Below are 20,617 nucleotides of genomic sequence, written 5' to 3'. Positions count from 1 at the left end.
TAGAAGAAGCAGACTTGTTGGTGTCATGAAGCGTCAACTTTTCTTTTCATAGCAACCATGACTAATTATAAAATTGGGAGCAGATGATTATGTCTCTGGTAACAATATTTTCCAAATCTGTGTTGCTCCAATACTTGAACAGTGGTTTTTCTGATTTGTGAATTAGTTTATACAAGAAGGTTTACAAACAAGGAAAGAATTCAATAAGGAAGTATGCGTTTTTGAACTAAATGCCTTTATTGGAAATTATAAAGTCACATAAAATCAGCAACCATTCTAGAGCATGCAAAACATGAGCTCATCTTAGTTCTAGCTTGAATTTTTTTATTTCTCCCACATTGCCTGGTGTAGTGCAAGTTCAGAGCAGATGTTCAGATGCTCAGTATACATTTTTATTTAATTTGATCAGAGTTGTTATCTCACACACCATCATAAGATATCAGAATTTAGGAAACCACTTTATTAAGCTCCAGCCACCCTGAAATTCTTTTTCCTGCAGCTTTCCCCTATTCCTGGACACAGTTGGTTTTGTTTGTTTGTCTCTTTGTTTGTTTGTTTACTCTTTCTGTCCTTTCTCCAGTTGTTGGGGTGATAATGTTCTGAGGTTGTGTGGGAATGGACTCACTTTAATACTCAGTTTTGATATCTGCCGTTCTGTCTTGCTGAGATCTCCAGCTCCTCTTTCTCTTTCTGACTCTAAGAAGAAGCTTTGGGTTGGAGGCCTACATAAATACATCCTTCTCCAGCCATCTAATGAGCCCCATCCCTTTCAGATCATAGTTCTATGGAATTGTGACAAGCCCCTACCAGCCAAACACCGCTGGCCTGCCACTGCTGTGCCTGTCATCGTCATTGAAGGAGAGAGCAAGGTAAGACTCGAAGGGGACCTACGTGTGGAACCACTGTGGAGCCTTGGTTTCTCCATGGGGCACTTTGGGTCTTGGCCCTAGATGTCTTCTCCCTGTCCCTGGATTATTTTTTCTAAAACTGTACTTTGCTCAGAATGTTCTCAGCTTTGACCGCAGTAGGCTTTCAAATCAGGGAAACCTGGGTCTTTCTACCAACTCTTTTGTAACTTTTGACCTTGTGTGTATACTTAACCTCTATGAGCCTCAGTTTCCTCATCTACAAAATGGATACAATAATATATACCTTGCAGGGTTGCTGTTAGGATTAAGTCAAGTCAGGAACTGGCAATAGTTATCTTTCTATAAATGACAAGGATGAAGATAAAGCTGATGGTGGTGGTGATGCATGAGGTTTGCTTGGCTGATTAATCTGATTGAGCTATGTCTATCAGAATGGTGGCTCTTTCTCCCATTCACTTTAAAAGGGACATTTTCACCTTAATTTTGTTTGGCATCTGCCTGTAAAGGTTCTCACAAGTGCTGCATAGCTGGCCTTTCTTCTGTTCTCCAGTTCACTTTGCCTAGAGCTGAACTATCTTTCTGATCATCTCCTGGCCCTTTAAGGTCTCCATTTGCTAGTAGTGCTTCCAATTAACACTTGAGGCCATATATAATCTGGCCCTTCCAATCTCTTCTCTCATTGCTTTCCCTACAGACCCTGTCCCCTACCACATTTGATCATTTCTAATTAGCTGAATTGTGCTATGTCTCTTCCTACCTCTAATTTTGACTTTGCCATTTGTAAGTCTTGACCACCCCTCCTTAACTCATCATCTCTGCTTGTCAACATTCCCATATATTCTTTAAGCCCCCGTTTGCATGCTACCTCCTCCTTGAAATTTCTTCTACTAAAGAGCACCCGGCTCTTTTTTCTCTAGCTTTTGCTTGTTGCTTTCTTTTAGATCTTACCCTTTGTGAAGGAAATAGTCACTACTAAATGAAATTGAGATTGGTGAAGCAGTGCCATCTAAAAAACTTTCCTCATCAGTCCCCAAGGGGTCAGGTCATAAGAGAGTGGCCCACACCTTTGCGCCAGAATGACAAAATTAGTTTATTAGGCTGCACCATTTGATATCATCATCGACTCACCAAAAGTGTCAATTTCATATGGTTTGACATAATGCAGTTGTAACTGTCACAAGGACAAGATGATCAGTGCATTATCCATTCGTTTCCCGTTTAGTAGTGCCTACTGTGTGCTGAGCACTGTGTAACAGGCTTGGAACACAGTGGGGAATGTGACAAATGTAGCCATGGCCCTCATAAGGCTGCAGTCAAGCAAGCTGTTTATTAAAGAGCTGCTTGGTAAGCATTTATGAGAGAAGGTGGATGTTGGAATAATCACATGCCTCTCTCGTGAATCCATCTCACCATAAGCATGGTTTCATGCAGCACCTTATATCCATCCCCCCATAGAATAACCCATCATAGGAATGGCAGTGTTCCAATTCCAGTGCCTGAAGCCATGAACAGTGCTCAGAGGCAGGCAGTTAATGTTGAACTTTGGGATTCTTTGTTTGGTATGCTTCCATAGGTCAAGGAGACCAGCTCTGCTTCTGGTGGATAATGTCTTTCTTTGGATATGTCAGGATATTCAGACACAACCCAGTCTGTCCGGGAGCCATTCTGATTTCTTTAGGTAGTATAGCATTTTCATGCTCTGACTCACTGATTGATTTTATATTTTCATTCTCAGTGAAAAGAAACTCCCCGTTTATTTATAAAATGGTGGTGATAATAATAGTACCTTTCTCGTGGGCTTTATCAGATGTCTCTTACAAGATGCCTCAGATCCTCCCCGCTGCATCTATATTCAGGCTCCTGGCATTTGTTCAGTCCTTGCCTCCACCTTGGGCACTGAATTCAGTGGGCTGGGTGCTTCCTATGTCTTTTCTCTGACTCTCAGTGCCCTGGGATTGTACCTCAGAGTAAAGCTTTTGCACTTAAGCCTTGCTTCAGGGTCAGTATTTTAGGAAACCTGGGCTATGACATGGACCCATTTTGAGGATTAAATGAGATCATTGCATATCAGATGCTTAGTCCTGTGCCTATTATACATGCACCAAGGGTTCAATAAATGTTAGCTCCTCTTCTGGGAGACGTCATAACGTTAGGATTTATATTATGGGCTCTAAAGTCGAACTTACTTTTGTGTGACTTAAAGCAAGTTCTTAATCCTCTGTGTCTCCCTGCCCCCTTTCAATAAATGGAAAGAGTCATAATATGTAACTAATAAGGTCGCCAAAAAGATCAGATTATATCAGACTACATAAATAAATGTACTGAAGAGTGTGGGTACACTGTGGATGCTCAATAAATCTTAACTATTACTGTGTTTTATATCATTATTTGTGTATATTTCTTATGTGTCCCCCACCCCCCCACCACACACACACACACACACACACACACACACACACACACACGCACACACACACACACCCCACAAGACAGTAAACTTCTTGAGTCTTGGTCATTTCCTAGGCATGTTGTTTGTTTGTTTGTTTGTTTGTTTGTTTTTTGAGGCAGAGTTTCGCTCTTGTTGCCCAGGCTGGAGTGCAATGGCGTGATCTCAGCTCACTGCAGCCTCCGCCTCCTGGGTTCAAACGATTCTCCTGCCTCAGCCTCTCGAGTAGCTGGAACTACAGGCATGCGCCACCACGCCTGGCTAATTTTGTGTTTTTGGTAGAGATGGGGTTAGTCGGGCTGGTCTCAAACTCCCAACCTCAGGTGATCCGCCCACCTCGACCTCCCAAAGTGCTGGGGTTACAGGTGTGAGCCACTGCCCAAGGCCAGCATGTTTGCTCGTTTTAAAAGAGTTGGGCTTTCACATGGTAGCTAAATCTTTCTTAAATGAACTAACAAGGAAAACTCAGTTCACTCGGGATTGACTTTGTAAGTACATTGGTTTCTCTCATGCTAATCCATTTAAGAAGGTCGCTGAGGCAACGTATTTGGAAAAAAAGTGGATGGCTTTTGGGCTTTTTACCTCTGTTGATGAGACAGGTTCAGAAAAAAAGGAAACAGATCCCTTTAAGACCTATGGTTGGGCAGATGATGGGGAAGAAACCCTACATCTTCCTCATTCTCCATTTTAAAGTCTCTATCTCCATGAATTTAAAATTAATATGTTTGCTGCTTTGGCTGCAAAATTCTGTTTTGAATTTATAGGACTTGTCTTTGCAGTTTTCCCCTGTAGGCTTAACAAGGGAAAGGTCAGGGCAGTGCTAAGCTGGCAGCTAATGGTTTCTGCGTTAGTCAGTGGACCTGTAAAGAGTATCAGGAGGATTGCTTCAGGCTGAGAATTCTGAGCACTGTGTCTATGGGGTTGCTGATCACTTTGTGTTTTATTTTAAAAGCCTGAGAAAACAACAACAGCAAAATAACCTGACCAAGTTGACAGATGTGTAGCAGCAACCCCTGAAGCCGTGTATGCTACAGATATGTCCCTCGAGCTCTCAGAGATGACTTAGAGTGGGCACTGTCCATTCATTGAAGTCCTAGGTGCTCTGGTAGCTTTGCAGGCAAATAAACCGAGTTTGAGATGAGGTCTGCAGTGGAGCTGGCCCCTAGGAGTATTCAGATTTGGGGAGACTGCAGCTTTGGCAGCTGGCTAGCTACCGCCCTTTTCCTCTTTCCCTTTGTCTCCAGTGTTAAGTTGCTTCTTTCTCCGGCCTCTGTCTCTTCAAAGTTGATGGCAGGTGTGAATTCAGAGAGGATGTCATCATCATTACTGTAACTTCTGGAAGAAGGTGGTGAGCATGTGATTGGCATATGTGGTCCTAAATTCACTTGTGAGGTCCTTTCCAGGACCAGTGGCCAAAGTGCTCTATAGAGTCACACCATCTGGGGGAAAATCCTGGGTTTGTTTTGGGCAAGATACTTAACCTGTGTATCTCAGTTTCCCTCCCTGTAAAATGGGGTTGTTATAAAGATGAAACCCAGTGATATATATGAAGGACGTGGAACATACCCTGGCACATAGTAAATGTTCAAAAAATGTTATTCTTATGGTATCAGCATTCTTACGGTTAGTTCTTCTATGGTACATTCAACACAAAGGTTAAGTTATGACTATCACAGGGTAACCTCTCCACCCTCAATTTTTCCAGCTGATGCCGTAATCTCCAAAGCCCCCACTACACACACACACACACACACCACTGTGTGTGCACACGTAGTCACATGCTCACAACCTTCTTCCAGAAGTTACAGTAATGATGATGACATCCTCTCTGAATTCACACCCGCCATCAACTTTGAAGGGACAAAGGCCAGAGAAAGAAGCAACTTAACACTAGACCAAGGGAAAGAGGAACCTTTCCTTATTCTAGAACTGCCCAAACTTTATGCATACACCACCTTCACAATTTTTCTAAATCCATGGATCATGTGTGCTATTATTTAATATTTTTCTTCTTTTTTTGTGTGTGTGACAGAGTCTTGCTCTGTCACCCAGGCTAGAGTGCGGTGGCGCAATCTCAGCTCACTGCAACCTCTGTCTCCCAGGTTCAAGTGATTCTTCTGCCTCAGCCTCCAGAGTAGCTGAGACCACAGGCATGCACCACCATGCCCGGCTAATTTTTGTATTTTTAGTAGAGTCAGGGTTTCACCATGTTGGTCAGGCTGGTCTTGAACTCCTGGACTCAAGTGATCCACCCACCTCAGCCTCCCAAAATGCTGGGATTACAGTCATGAGCCACCATGCCTGGCCTAATATATTTCTTTAAATCAGTATACTTTTCATTTTAATGAAGTTATTTGTAACTTTAATATTACCTTTGATTGCTGTAGCTGCTCATATATATGTATATATTTTCTCTAATCTGTGCTAATGTATATTTTAATTTGTAAATGTTTCTAATTTGTAAAAGCAGCACCTTCTACTATGATCTGCTCTCCCCGTGGTTTGTGTCCACACTTGGAATCACCTCTCCATCCATTCACTCTGTCGGTCGGGAAGAGTGGGTGTCAGGATGCGGGTTCTCTCTTCAATGCCTCTGCATCTGCCGAGTCTTGTCTTTAATGCTTCATTACTATCTATACCTGGTGAATTCTTTCTGCCCGTCAGGGTCCTGCTTAAATGTCACTTCTTCTACAAGGCCTTCATCTGCTCTTCCAGACATCTAGTTGCTCCATCCTGTGGTCTCCTGGCATTTTTTTGTATGAAGCAAAGGCTGGTCATCTGCTTCTTGGTCTCCTCTACAGACCATGAACTCTTCAAAGACAGGGAATATATCTTAATTATCTTTGTGCCCTCTTTGACCAGCAAGATGCCTGGCACACAGTAGGTGCCCAATAATTGTTGAACAAATAAATCTGCATTGATGGGAAATGAGATTCCTTCAGTGTTGAGGGGTGACATGGTAGTAGCACATTCTTTATGCAGGTGAGGATGGGAGAATTGTCCTGAAAACAAGACTCTGAAGTTACCTCTTTCCCTCATTCCCTCCCCATTGCCTACTTCTACTTCCTCCCAGGTTATGAGCAGCCGTTTTCTACCCTACGACAACATCATCACAGACGCCGTGCTCAGCCTTGATGAGGACACCGTGCTTTCAACAACAGAGGTAAGAACCCATGCCTAAGGAGTGGCAGGTGGGCTGTTCAGACGGTCACCTCATGTTGCACAATGCTAGTACTTCTCTTAGCCGTGCCTTGGCAGAACTAGAAAACATTTTTCAAAACTTCCTACAGCAGTGGTTTTAATCAGCCCGGATTCCTGTTAGCACCTTGCTGCCACCTGGCACTCTGAGGAGGGCATCTCCCTTTCATTGTCTCTGCTAATTGGCTCCTCATTTGCATAACTGGGCCTCACCTCTCCTCCCAGGCCTGTCCTCCTTTTTTGTTTTTAAACAGCACAGTTGTGGGCAGGTGCGCAGAACCACGGGGGAGGGGGAGGGTGCCTGTTCTGCATTATGTTGAAACCGTGCTGCCCAGAGGAGACAATCCCATTCCTCTCCACGTGTCCTATTGTCTCAGTTGGGAGACTCTATTTGGGGCTCTAAAGGCAGCTTTTCTGTCTTGGTTTAAAGAGCTCATTTTCTTTCACCTATATAAGAGCAAACGGTTTCACTTTAAGGCTGTGATGGAGATTCCTATTTCAGATGTTCAGGTATTTGTGCCAAAAATAAGATTGCCTAAAGAATGCGTGCGGAGGAGAGAGAGGAGGAAAGATAGATATGGTAGAAAACCAATTTTTACAACTCGAATGAGTATTGATCTCTGAAACCTTCCTTTAAACCATGCAGGGGACCAAAGACAGCTATATAAAAATGGAGTATATGAGAAATACATTATTAATGGCAACTACTAAAAAGCATGGAGACGCAACTACTTACGCCTTTTCCCTCCCTTTCTTTTTTCCTTTTTGTTCACAATCATTTTCCTTTTAATGTAAACATCAGTGTAACCTGCGCTTTCTTGGATACCAGTCTAGTTCTAATGGCCTGCTGCCCACAGAGCCAGGACTCAGTGTTGGCCTAGGCAGGTGGACTCAGTGTCTCCTTCTTGAAATTCCACAGATGAGGCCGGGCGCAGTGGCTCACGCCTGTAATCCCAGCACTTTGGGAGGCTGAGGCGGGCGGATCACAAGGTCAGGAGTTCGAGACCAGCCTGGCCAATATGGTGAAACCCCGTCTGTACTAAAAATACAAAAATTAGCCGGACGTGCTCCAGACACCTGTAGTCCCACCAACTCAGGAAGCTGAGGCAGAAGGATCGCTTGAACCCAGGAGGCAGAGCTTGCAGTGAGCCGAGATCGCACCATTGCACTCCAGCCTGGGCGACAGAGCAAGACTCCGTCTCAAACAAACAAACAAAAAAAGAAATTCCACAGATGCTTTCGAGGTGCCATCAGATGGAGTTGCATAGATGTCATGTCAAAGGGCAACCTAAATAATCCCAGGACAAAATGTCCTGGGCCTCACCTTGTTAAAATGCTTTCTATGCAGCCAAAGCTCTATAAGTACTTGTTGAATGAGTGGTTGGGCAGGGTAGGGGATGCATGCTTTGGGGATTCAAGGTGGGCACACTGCCAACTGTGTCATGTGTAGGTTGGCAGGAGCAAGGGATGTTGATAAGCTTAACATTCAAAGGGAAAGACAGCTATGGAATACAGGGTACAGGTCACTCCGGCTTGCATTTTTCTGCCACTTTCTGCAAGGGAAGCTGGAACACATTCATCCAGTAAGTATTTATTGAGAGATTTCTTTATCCTGGTCTCCATGCCAGGTACTTCGGTTACACAGTTCCAGGCTATATGCATCTGAGTCCTGGCAACAAACTGAATTCAAATCAGATGATTCAAATGAAGGAACTTTGGATTCCTTAGGGAGATGTAGATGGGGTTAAAAGATCCCATAAGAGAGAATGAGGCACCTGATAAGTAATTACAGCAGGAAGCAGCTCTTCCCTTTGGCCTGAAGGAGTGAGAGAAGGAATTCCTTCTTTCAAAGGCCCTGGGAGATGGCACTAGGAAGGAGAGTCTGCTCTACAAGTGCTATGATCATGGAAGGACATGGCTACTGCCAGAACTCTAATGGCAAAGGAGAGAGGGAGCAGTGAAGAGATACACTGACCTCTCTCTCTGTCCTGTCTCGATTTTCCTGCTGGTGACTCCCATTGACCTAACCCAACCAGGTGATGCAGTCACTAGGGGTCCGTTATCCGAGGGCACAGGGCAAGACAAGAAGAGTGGACAGTGGATTTTGGAGGGCAAACACAGGCAAAGCAGCATACCGCCATGGCACAACAAATGGTCAAGACAACTACAGCGTGTACCTTAATCATCATCCTATGACCTGAAGTATTGATTGATCTTCTGTCTTCCCCTGGGCACAAGGCAATTAGTCTCACTCTAGGATTTGTTTTTCCCTATCCCATGGTGAAATAACTTTCAACTGCTGTGATGCATCCTCATGCTGGTGAATTTCTTTTCAAAGAATAGCAATTCCAACCACTCAGTGCATGCTGGGAGGAACATGTGTTGTATGTGAAGTAATTAGAAGTCAACGTGGGTTGAAAATGATATGTAAATCTAAGAGGCTGGCAGTCTGGTTTGCTTTCGCCTGCTGATCAGTGGAGTGGTTCTGTTGCCTAAAATGGTCCTGGGCAAGGATTTCTCTTTTCTCTTTTTTTAGGTGAATAGATGTTGGTTCACTTTTTTTCCCTCTCTAAGGATCTCAAATTGTTTAAATGTCTCTCTGCAGCATTGAGGATAGATTTTTAAGCAGCATCCTATAAAGGGCATTATAGTTGGTTTATAGTTATTTACATTTATCTGGATTGCTGCAAACGCTGCTCAAAAGAAAACAGATGTTGGTTTTTCAGAGAAAGGGCCTTAAACTGACCTTTGCCTTCTTTGATGTGTTAATAATCTGCGTGAAAGCAGAGCTATCACAAGAATCATAGTTTTATCTGAATTTACTTTTGAGTTCCTTTTAAATGACTTGAAACAGCTTTAAGATAGTAAGAAATTCATGTGATGAGAACACCCCATTGGGTTCTGTAGTAGTTGCTGGTGCATGTATTTCCTTTTCAAAGAATAATAGAAAACCCCAAAGAGTGCTGTCAGGCAGGCTGATCCTTTGACAACAGGCAACATAATATACTATCCCATCAGTTGGCACCATTAGTATTGACCACTAGTGAAAAGGTACAGGTTATCACAACCCAATTTCAGTTTTCTGGCAGATGTTCCCCATCCTCTGCTATCTTTTAACTTTGAGATAACATGCTCCCTACCAAACTTTCTTAATGTCGGTTCCACCACCCTGTTTTTTCCCCACTCTGGATTTTTTCCCCGCCCCCCTACTCTGGAGTTGTTTTTTTTTTTTTAGATGGAATCTCGCTCTGCCGCCCAGGATAAGAGGGCAGTGGCACCATCTCAGCTCACTGCAACCTCCACCTCCTGGATTCATGTAATTCTTGTGCCTCAGCCTCCCCATTAGCTGGAATTACAGGCGTGCAACACCACACCCAGCCAATTTCTATATTTTTAGTAGAGACAGGGTTTCACCGTGTTGGCCAAGCTGGTCTCAAACTCCTGACCTCAAATGATCCACCCACCTCAGCCTCCCAAAGTGCTGGGATTATAGCCATGAGCTACCATGCCTGCCCCCCTCTGGATGTTATAGTTTTGGGGAACAGGCCATATTTTTAAGTCTTCCTTATCTTAAGATAAGGCAGAATATTAGGATTTTTCAGGCCAACAGAATCAATAGAATATATATATTATATATATACACATATATACACACACACACACACATGCACATACATACATACATACACTGACAGAGAGATTTATTATGAGGAATTGGCTCACACAATCCTGGGGGCCGGGAAATCTCACGATCTGCCATCTGCAGGCTGGAGACCCAGGAAAGCTACTGGTGTAATTCTAGACAGAATCCTACAGCCTGAGAACCAGGGAGCCAATGATGTAAATCCCGGCCCAAGGGCAATAGAAGTTAGATGTCCCCACTCGGCGGGCAGGCAAAAAGAAAAAGGGGGTGAATTCCTCCTTCCTTTACCCTTGTTTTGTATTCACACTCTGAGATGACTGGGTATTGCCCGTCTGCGTTGGTGAGGACAGTGTGCTTTATTGAACCCACAGATTCCAATGTTAATCTCATCCAGAAACACCCTCACAGACACACCCAGAAATCATCTTTAATCTGGGCACCTCACAGTATAGTCACATTGACAAATACAGTTAACCATCACAGGTCCTGCTTTTGAACCTCTGAGAGGGTAGGACTTGGACTTAGCAGCATCACTCACTCCCCCAGCTACCATTACAGTGCCAGGACTCAAAATATTTGCAAAACAGATGAAATTTCCATTTGTATTGCTTATCAAAAAGAGATAGGGCAAAGATTATGAGGTGAATCATAACCTATACAAGAGACAAATTGCTTTTACCACTAGAGTAACAGAGCCAAAAGAGAAGTTATGATATAGTACACATAGCACATTTGAAACCAGACTGCGTGAGTTTGAATCTTGGCTCTGCCACTTATTAGCTCAGCAAATTACTTGAACTTATAATATCTTAGTTTCCCTTTCTGTAAACTGAAGAATGTAAAAGCCCCAGGGGTATTGTGAGGATGGAATGAGTTAAAATGGATAAGCACCTATAGCTGCGCCTGTTGTATTATAAGCATTTCACAATTATGAACATTATATGATGGTTTACTGTCACTATTTCTGTTATTTTTATTTTCTGTTTATTATTTTGACTTACCGTTCATCAAATGATCATAGGAATCAGAAGTGAGTTTATGCATTTGAAAACAGAGCATTTGCTAACTGTAAGTGCTGGTTTATAGCAAGTTCAGAAGTACCTGCTTTGGGCTACTATAAGCACTGGAAAGACATTTAGCTGCATTTCCTTTAAAATAATCCTGTGGCTTCAGTTGGCCTTGTCCCCACTTATTCTTAGTGATTTTCACTGTGGATGCTTTCTTCTAGTTTCTCTTAAACTGTGCATCTTCAAACCTAAGAGGCCTGAATTATGTTTTCTTTATGATATCTGCTCTGTATTCCTGTTAGAACTTGTTGTTTTTTAAAATGTCATTTCTCTTACTCTTAAGAGGGTGCTTTTATTTTAGGCACTTTGGCTTTGATATATGCTGGGTGTGATATATGTTGTATATTCATTCTTTGAATATACATGAGAAATTTCTCATTTATAAAACAGATGTGTTTGTGTCTCATGTGAATCAGGTCACATGCACCTTTCAGGGAGGGGAAAAGCAGCAACTGCTTTTCGACTTGTATTTTAGCTTGAACAGACTGGATTTTTAAAGGGCATATCAGCAAATGTTTTTTCTTCCTTTCATTTCCACACTAATCTGAAGTTTCTTTAACAGAAAACATTAAAATGTGCATAATTATGGGGCAAAATGTCAAGCAGTCAGTTTAATTTGCTGATGAATACATAGAATTAATGTTTCGCCACAGTCCCAGGATTTTGCATTATGAATTAGTGGGGGGAAGGTCATGTTTTGTTGACATTTGTTAACGCTGTTGATTGCTTGTTTGGCTTGTGTTCTGCCTGCAGGTGGATTTCGCCTTCACAGTGTGGCAGAGCTTCCCCGAGAGGATTGTGGGGTACCCCGCACGTAGCCACTTCTGGGATAACTCTAAGGAGCGGTGGGGATACACGTCAAAGTGGACGAACGACTACTCCATGGTGTTGACAGGAGCTGCTATTTACCACAAGTGAGGAATCTGGACATGTCTCTTACAGACTTTACATAGCTTTTTATATTGGCTGCTGCATAAATAGGAACCAAGGCCAAATCTTGTTAACAACATCAAGGAAAATTAGTCTGTATCCCCACTTAAGTTTTGCTAATGTGTCAAATGTGTGTTTTTGAAACCGAAACCCCTTGGCATATTTCATTTCCAGAAATTATGGTAGAGTCACATTTTCAGTTGGTCTGAAGTGTGAAAATACACTCAGGGCATATTAGGTAACTGAATATTTAGAATAACAACAACAAAAGGAAATACCTAAGTCAGCACCCAAGGGCACTGTTCTAGGTGCTTGGGATTCATCATTGAGTAAAGTAGAAAAAATTTCTTGCCAATGCAGGTCTTACATTCTAACAAAGAAAGTCTACATAATAATTCCATAGTTTATTAAGGAAAGAAGTGATATAACAAAAGACAAAGTATAGAGAAGGATCAGGAGTTCTGAAGGTGGAGATGGGGCAGGTTGGGGGTGTCCAGGGTGATTCTAATTGAGCAGGTGAGATTTGAGCAGAGACTTGAAGGACAGGAAGTTAGTCAAGCGGATATGTGCAGGAAGAGTGTTCTGGCAGGAGAACAGTGAGAATAAATGCCCTGAGGCAGAATACTGGAGAACCATCAAGGAGACCACTGTGACTGGGTGGAATGGGTGACAGGAAGTCAGAAAAGTCAGGGGGCATGGATGCATGACCTTGATGTCCTTGATCATGAGGACTTGACTTTTTCTCTAAGTGATACGGGAGGAGGGCAGGGTTTGAACAGGGTTCGATATGTACAGCATGTCACTGTACTCTGAATGCTATAGGCAGTTTTAACAACAGTGATAAATCCGGCAGGACCTTGATGTCCATCATGAGGACTTGACTTTTTCTCTAAGTGACAGGGGAGGAGGACAGGGTTTGAACAGGGAGGAGAAATCCAGCTTTTCTTTTATGCATCACTGTGGATGCTATGTTGAGAAGAGACTAGAAGAGACCTAGAGTTGAAGCAGGAAGCCCTATTAGGAGGTGATTAACATTATCTAGGCAAGAGATGGTGAGATCCTGGGACCAGGAAGTGAATGGTGGCTGTGGTAAGTAGTGATCAGATTGTTTTGAAGATGATTTAGCATGATGTCTAGACAGTCTGGATGTACAGTTGATGACTCCAAGTCTTTTGACCTGAAGCACTGGAAGATTTGATGAGGAAAGCTACAGATGGAACAAATATCAGAGAAAATATAGGAGTTCAGTCTTGGATATGTTAAGACATCCAAAAGGATATATGGAAAAAGCTCACGGGTAGAGATAACAAATTTGGCAGTTGTTTGCATATATTTGATCTTTAAAGCCGGGGGGCTGGAGTAAGATTGCCAAAGTAGCGAGTGTAGATAGATAACATTCCCCACTCAACCAGTAACAAAATCCCCGGTCTTCTGTCATAGTAAAGGTGAACACACCAATCTTGCCTTAATCTTTTTTAGTAAAGAATAGGGAATTTTGCTATCTCAGGGATAGCTTGGAAATGCTCAAGGCTTAAACATTTAGGCTGACTGATTCCTGGTCTCAAGATTTCACTTCTTGAAAGTTCATTGTTCCTATTGCTTCTGCCACCACCACTCAAAGAATCTGATTCCCCAAATGATTTTTCCTATAAATATATGCTATATGTATATAAATACATTTTAAAAACAGTAGGATGAGAAATAATTCAAATTAATTATGGGTTTTCTATTACGATTGACCACCCCATTAATTGAGATTTTGCTCTAACAGGATTGAAATATGTATGGTTTAATTGTTGGACTCAGAGTCAAGGGATAATATTGAATACAGTTCTGATTAAGCCAATGATTAAAATTGTTAAGCAGCTTTATAATATATAGATCATGTGTAAATAACTTCTCTTGCCATCTAAGTATTTAGTTTTTCTTTCTAACTCACCAGTCTGATATTAGAGTTAGACTGGGCAAGCAATGTCTGTATGTCTGTATCTCTGTGCCTTGTTTCCTCATCTGTAAAACGGGAGTAATAATAGAACCTGCCTTGTAGGCTCCTTCTGAAGACTAGATGAAGCATTTCTTGTAAAACACTTTAGAACACTATCTGGTATATAACAAGTACTGTAGAAGTGATAGTTATTGTCATCATCATTATCATTGTCATCACCATTCATGACATGTTTAGGGATTCAAAGAATGGGTATGTGTTTTCTGTCTCAGAAGTCCACTTGTCATCATGTGATAATGACCCCCTGTGAAACCCATCTTTGATTTTTACAGATATTATCACTACCTGTACTCCCATTACCTGCCAGCCAGCCTGAAGAACATGGTGGACCAATTGGCCAATTGTGAGGACATTCTCATGAACTTCCTGGTGTCTGCTGTAACAAAATTGCCTCCAATCAAAGTGACCCAGAAGAAGCAGTATAAGGAGACAATGATGGGACAGGTAAGTAAGTGTAGAAGAGCCCTCTTCCCTTGCTTCACTCACTGGTGGTTCAGCCCCAGGTAATGAGGACTCAAGTACCTCTAGATGTTCCACCCAGGAGCATATGATGAGGAGAAACCAGAAATGAACCACATCTGAAAGCTAGGAAAGAGGGTGTGATTGGTGCAGGGATAATTAGGAAGACACAGGTTAAGAGTATCTTTATGCCAAGAATATAAAGCTGTCCTATAATCTTTAAGGTGACATGAGAAAGATATGTCTTTAGAGTTTGTCTCAGTCCATTTGGGCTACTATGACAAAAATACCATTGACTGGGTGGCTTAAATAACAGACATTTATTTTTCATAGTTCTAGAGGCTGGAAAGTCCCAGATCAAGGCACCAGCAGATTTCGTATCTGGCAAGAGACTGTTTCCTGATTCATAGACAGCCCTCTGCTCATTGTGTCTTCACATGGCAGAAACAAGGGCAAGAGAGTTCTCTGGAATCCCTTCTGTAAGAGCACTGCTCCCATTTGTGAGGACTCCACCCTTATGACCTAATCATCCCACAGAGGCCTCACCTGCAAATATCATCACATTGAGAATTAAGCTTCAACATATAAATTTTAGGGGGCACAAACATTCGGCCCTCCGCAGAATTAAAGCCCTACAAATAACTTATGAAAGTTGATTGTAGGTATCTTATTTAATGTCCAGCAAACAATACTCTCTTTAACACAGTTTTCTGGTGCTTGCAGTTGAGTTGAATTGTGTCTTGGTGACGTAGCAGGAGTCACAATATTTAATTTTCAGTTCTAGAATCAGCATTTATAAGCTGTAGACAAGTCAGTTTCCTTCTGAAACTCAGTTGACTCATCTTTAACATGGAAATGGTGAGCTCTACCTCACAGGGTTGAAATAATATGTGAAAAAAAAGTGAAGTAAAATATTGTGTTGAGTTATAAAATTTTAATATTAAAGATATTTTCAAGGAAATGGAATCCAACATTTTCTTTTTACAAATAAGAAAACTAGTATCTAGTGAATTTAAGCATATTCCCGCAAGTTGTCCAGTAAGTTAGAGACAGAACTGGGAATTGAATCCCAGGGTCTGTGGATTCCACTGCTTGTCCTTGTACACCCCAGCATCTTGGTATCAGGTCCATCTGGATATGCTGAATTTCATCTATCTTTATTCATCTTGAGCAGAGCCCCTACTATATGTAAGAAATAAAAAACCTTGGCCAGGCGCAGTGGCTCATACCTATAATCCCAGCACTTTGGGAGGCCAAGCCAGGTGGATCACCTGAGGCCAGGAGTTTGAGACCAGCCTTGCCAACATGTCGAAACCCCGTCTCTACTAAAAATACAAAAAATTAGCTGGGCATGGTGGTGCACGCTTGTAATCCCAGCTTACTCGGGTGGCTGAGGCACAAGAATCGCTTGAACCCGGGAGGCAGAGGTTGCAGTGAGTTGAGATTGTACCACTGCACTCCAGCCTGGGTGACAGAACAAGGCTCTGTCTCAAAAAAAAAAAAAAAAGAAAACAAATAAAAAACCTTAAGAAACAGCATTAAGATTCACCCACGTTAAATCATGGAGTATCCAACAGGATTGAGGTTAATCCAAATGAACATACTTTAACCTGGTTATATGAGTTCAATTTTGAAGGGATTTGCATGTGCCTTGGAAAACATATACAAATGTTAAAGAGAGTATTGTTCCAGGCATTGGAAAACATATACAAATCTAGCTTTTGCAAAGGAAATCTTAGCTAGGCCTCAGTTAAGCTGACCATTTTTCATTCACTAAATTTAGTAAGCAAAAATTTAAAGTTTATAAAGAATTTAAAGTTTATAAAAAGTTATTTAGTACTTAGTATGTTATCAGGTACTGTTCTAGGTATTGGTTATGACGAAAGAGCTGTCCTTAGCGAACAGTCTAGTGGAAAATTCTGTTTCCTTCTAATTACGGAAAGAACAGATAAGAGGATTTGTAAGAATGTTTAAGGCTGAGAGACTATTTGAATTCAAGCAAGATGTATCGTCTATTATGTGCCCAAACATTTTTATTTACATTTTTATTTCTCTCTTAAGAATGAGGATGCATTCTGAGGAATGCATCATTTGGCAATCTTGTCGCCCTCCGAACATTATCAAGCGTACTTACACAGCCCTATATGGGACAGCCTACTCCACACCTGCGCCATATGGTGTAGGGCTACTGCACACCTGCGCCATATGGTGTAGGGCTACTGCACACCTGCGCCATATGGTGTAGGGCCTTTTTTATTGGGCACACCTGCGCATATGGTGTGAGGGCTACTGCACATCTGAGCCATATGGTGTAGGGCTACTGCCACCTGCGCCTATGGTGTAGTAGGGCTACTCCACATCTGCGCTATATGGTGTAGCCTATTGCTCCTAGGCTACAACCTGTACAGCATGTCACTGTACTGAATACTGTAGGCAGCTGTAACACAGGGATCAATATTTTGTATGTAAATATTTCTAAATACAGAATAGGTACAATAAAAATAGGGTATTACAGTTATATGGGACCATAGTCATCTATGTGGTCCAACATTGATTGACATGTCATTATGTGGTACATGACTGTATATTATCTCATTTAAAGACGTGACATTTTAAAAATATTTTTTACTCAGAGTGCTTCAGAACACTCAGTAAGTAGGCAACTCTAGTCATACAGGGCTTCTTATGGGGTGGATTTGTGCTATTTTCATAGATTATTCTAATTCTACCAAACAGTATTTCTGGTAATTTCTTACATCTTTACAGAAATATCTAAATTTAACCTTAGGTCTAACTAGGTGTATTCAGGTACTGTATTTGCCCCCCTTCTTTCCATCATACACAGTAATTTATTTAATGTTTGTATGACTGGTAAAGTAAATGGATATCATCCTCTAAGATTAGGCTTTTATTAGATAAGAAAAACATCTTTTCTAGTAGACGTTGGTTGACTCAGAATAAATGTTAACATCTAGAAGCAAAACGATAACCTGAATGATTCAATGGAACTTTAAAAAAATTTTTTTTTAATAAGAATGAGCGTAAACTCTAGAAAGTATTTCTAGTTGCATATATGAGTATTTTTGCCTGAGTACGGCACCCTTTGGGAATGAGTGGGCCAATCAAAAATGGCCCACAGGCCGGGCACAGTGGCTCATGCCTATAATCCCAGCATTTTGGGAGGACAAGGCAGGCGGATTGCTTGAGCTCAGGAGTTCAGGACCAGCCTGGGCAAAATGGCAAAACCACATCTCTACTAAAAATACAAAAATTAGCCGTGCATGGTGGTATGCACCTGTAATCCCAGCTACTTGGGAGGCTGAGGCACAAGAATCACTTGCACCCGGGTGGTGGAGGTTGCAGTGAGCTGAGATCACACCACCGCACTCCAGCCTGGGTGACAGAGTGAGACTCTGCCTTACAAAAAAAAAAAAAAAAAAAGGCTCACAAACCCATATCCATTTAGGGTCAACACAAGTTACTTTTGGGACTGTCTACTCTGATATGAACTCAACCAGTCAGCTCCATTTGATACCTTTCTCTGATTTATCAAGTAGAGTTCTCCTCGTATAAAGGCTGAAGAATGAAGCTTGAGTTCTGTCCCTCTCTAGACTTGAACAAATAACTCTAACTTTCTTGAACTTGCTTCCTCAGCTATAAAATGGGGATATTATTACCTGGGTAGATACTTCACCAGATTGTTGTGAAATTCAAATGAACTCCATGAAAACACTTTACAAATAGTGTTTTGTTTGTTATTCTGCTGTTCAGAGAAAACTTGACATTTGTGTTTATCTTCAATGTTATTTTTGAGCATGTTGACACTGGGATTTTAAAGTGACTCTTACTGATTCTCACACTAAAATGTATCTTCCCATGAAAGTGTTTTTCTAACAATGTGAGCACAACAAACACATTGAACACACATGCATACATATACATCATTAAAGAGTTGCCTATTGACATAAACGGGCTTGTGAGTTTTTTCCCCATAATTGGGCAGCCCATCTTTTCCATATTTCATAAAAACAAGGAATTAAAGACAATGTGCTTAGTCATTCTATTTAAATTTCAGCACTCCAGACATTTAAGGCATTCTTTTTAAATCAATGCCAATCTTTTGCATAATCTAAAAATATTTAACCAACTTTAGGGGCAACACAGAGAGCTAAAAAGATGGTAGCCATCTTTTCTGTTTGTCGAAAGTTAATCTTTTTTCTATTCTGGGTGAGCAGTGATTCTTTGGAGGGCTGATTGCCCTTTAAATAAAGTAACCTTTGGGGGTTTTAGTCAAATAGGAAAGCCAACCATTCTTGGGTTAAGAGAATAACAGAATTTCGAGATTTTAGTATAAAGTTAGTTTTACAGCAACATGCCCTATTTACCACTGAATCTCCCCTTCTCGTCCTCATGGAGTCATGTCAATGGGAGGGCTACAGAAGAGAAAATGGAATTTTAGATGCTGCATAACACTAGCCTTGACTGACATGTAAAAGGTGCTATTTTGTTCTTCAACTATATAGGTGAACTTTTAACAAAGGATTTAGTAGGACCCTTATAAACGTAAAGAGATAGTAGAAGGGAGGAAGTGATGGATAGAGAGAAAGATAGACTTCTCAAAGTTGGTTGGTATTTCTAAATCAACTACGTAAACAAGAAGGATTTGGAAAACTATCTTTGAAAGCATAAACACATCGTTAATCTTAGTACCTGGTCCCAAGTGCAAAGAGAAGTTTTAAATTGAGTCGCTGTAGTACTTGAGCTTCAGTTGCTAAGTCGTGGACTGACCAGAGAATTCGTCAATAAATTTTAGAGAGTTAAAGTCATCATGAATCTTTGTTACTGTGTTTTTAATACTGAGGAACGTAGCATACCTTGGGAAAAACCAGCATCAGCAATTGCATTTTCAGCAGGTGCATAGATGGTGAGACTTAGTGGCCGGGCCAGACCTCAAGCTCTGCGGCTCATTCATTTGCCTGACTTCGTTTTCTGCAGTGTTTCCATCTCACCTTGCATTTCTCTCATCATCATCCTTGTTTCTCTACTTCTCTCCAGACTTCTCGGGCTTCCCGCTGGGCTGACCCTGACCACTTTGCCCAGCGACAGAGCTGCATGAATACGTTTGCCAGCTGGTTTGGCTACATGCCGCTGATCCACTCTCAGATGAGGCTCGACCCCGTCCTCTTTAAAGACCAGGTCTCTATTTTGAGGAAGAAATACCGAGACATTGAGCGACTTTGAGGAATCCGGCCAAGTGGGGGAGGGGAAGCGAGAAGGGACGGGGGTCCAAGCTGCTCTCTCTTCCCAGTGCAGATCCACTCATCAGCAGAGCCAGATTGTGCCAACTATCCAAAAACTTAAATGAGCCGAATGACAAAAAAAAAAAAAAAAAAAGGCCAATGAGAACTCGACTCCTGGCTCCTGGGACTGCACCGGACTGCTCCAAACTCACCTCACTGGCTTCTGTGTCCCAAGACTAGGTTGTGTACAGTTTAATTATGGAACATTAAATAATTATTTTTGAAATGATTGCTATGCAGGTTTAAACTTTTTTAATGATCAAAACTATTAAAAACCAGAGTTCTTTGTTTAATCAAAATTGTGTTGGTTGTGAATATTTCAAAGCTGCTATTCCTTTTCCCACAGACATCATTGTCATGGCCATGTAGGGTGTCCTGCAGTTTCAAAAGTTCAGACTTCATGGAAAACACAATAAGTCACTCTACCCATTATCAAGAAATAGCTGAGCATAAGTTGTAACGTCATTATTCAACTTTGCCATTGCAAATTGTTTTCCACTTTGAATCTTCAAATCCACTTGAACTTTTATCTCTAAAATGTCGCTGCATGAAAGAAAGTATGACGACTTCCAGGTAGGCAGTTCTAACTGAAAACTCTATGTTTGAGATAGATACATATGATAATCATTTTTCATTGGGGGGTGGGGGGAATTAGTACCAAGAAAACACTAGTATAATTAAGAAATGTTCAGTTTGCACA

At 41.5% G+C, this 20,617-nt stretch overlaps 1 protein-coding gene across 1 annotated transcript in view; it reads left to right on the top strand.

Moving 5' to 3' along the window:
- The window catches only part of EXT1 (exostosin glycosyltransferase 1), a 323,489-nt gene extending 303,273 nt beyond the window's left edge, over positions 1-20,216 (top strand). The window contains exons 7-11 of the mRNA XM_017882739.1: positions 774-869; positions 6,389-6,478; positions 11,977-12,137; positions 14,431-14,602; positions 19,673-20,216. Coding sequence (XP_017738228.1) covers positions 774-869; positions 6,389-6,478; positions 11,977-12,137; positions 14,431-14,602; positions 19,673-19,858 — 705 coding nt within the window. The 3' untranslated portion in view covers positions 19,859-20,216. The remainder of the gene's footprint in view (positions 1-773; positions 870-6,388; positions 6,479-11,976; positions 12,138-14,430; positions 14,603-19,672) is intronic.
- Positions 20,217-20,617: the final 401 nt, after the last annotated feature.

This window comes from Rhinopithecus bieti, unplaced genomic scaffold (assembly GCF_001698545.2).
Source record: "Rhinopithecus bieti isolate Rb0 unplaced genomic scaffold, ASM169854v2 scaffold_788, whole genome shotgun sequence".
In the NCBI taxonomy this organism is placed as follows: domain Eukaryota; kingdom Metazoa; phylum Chordata; class Mammalia; order Primates; family Cercopithecidae; genus Rhinopithecus; species Rhinopithecus bieti.
Note: the sequence above shows the minus strand (reverse complement) of the source record. Positions and strands in the feature narration are given on the sequence as shown.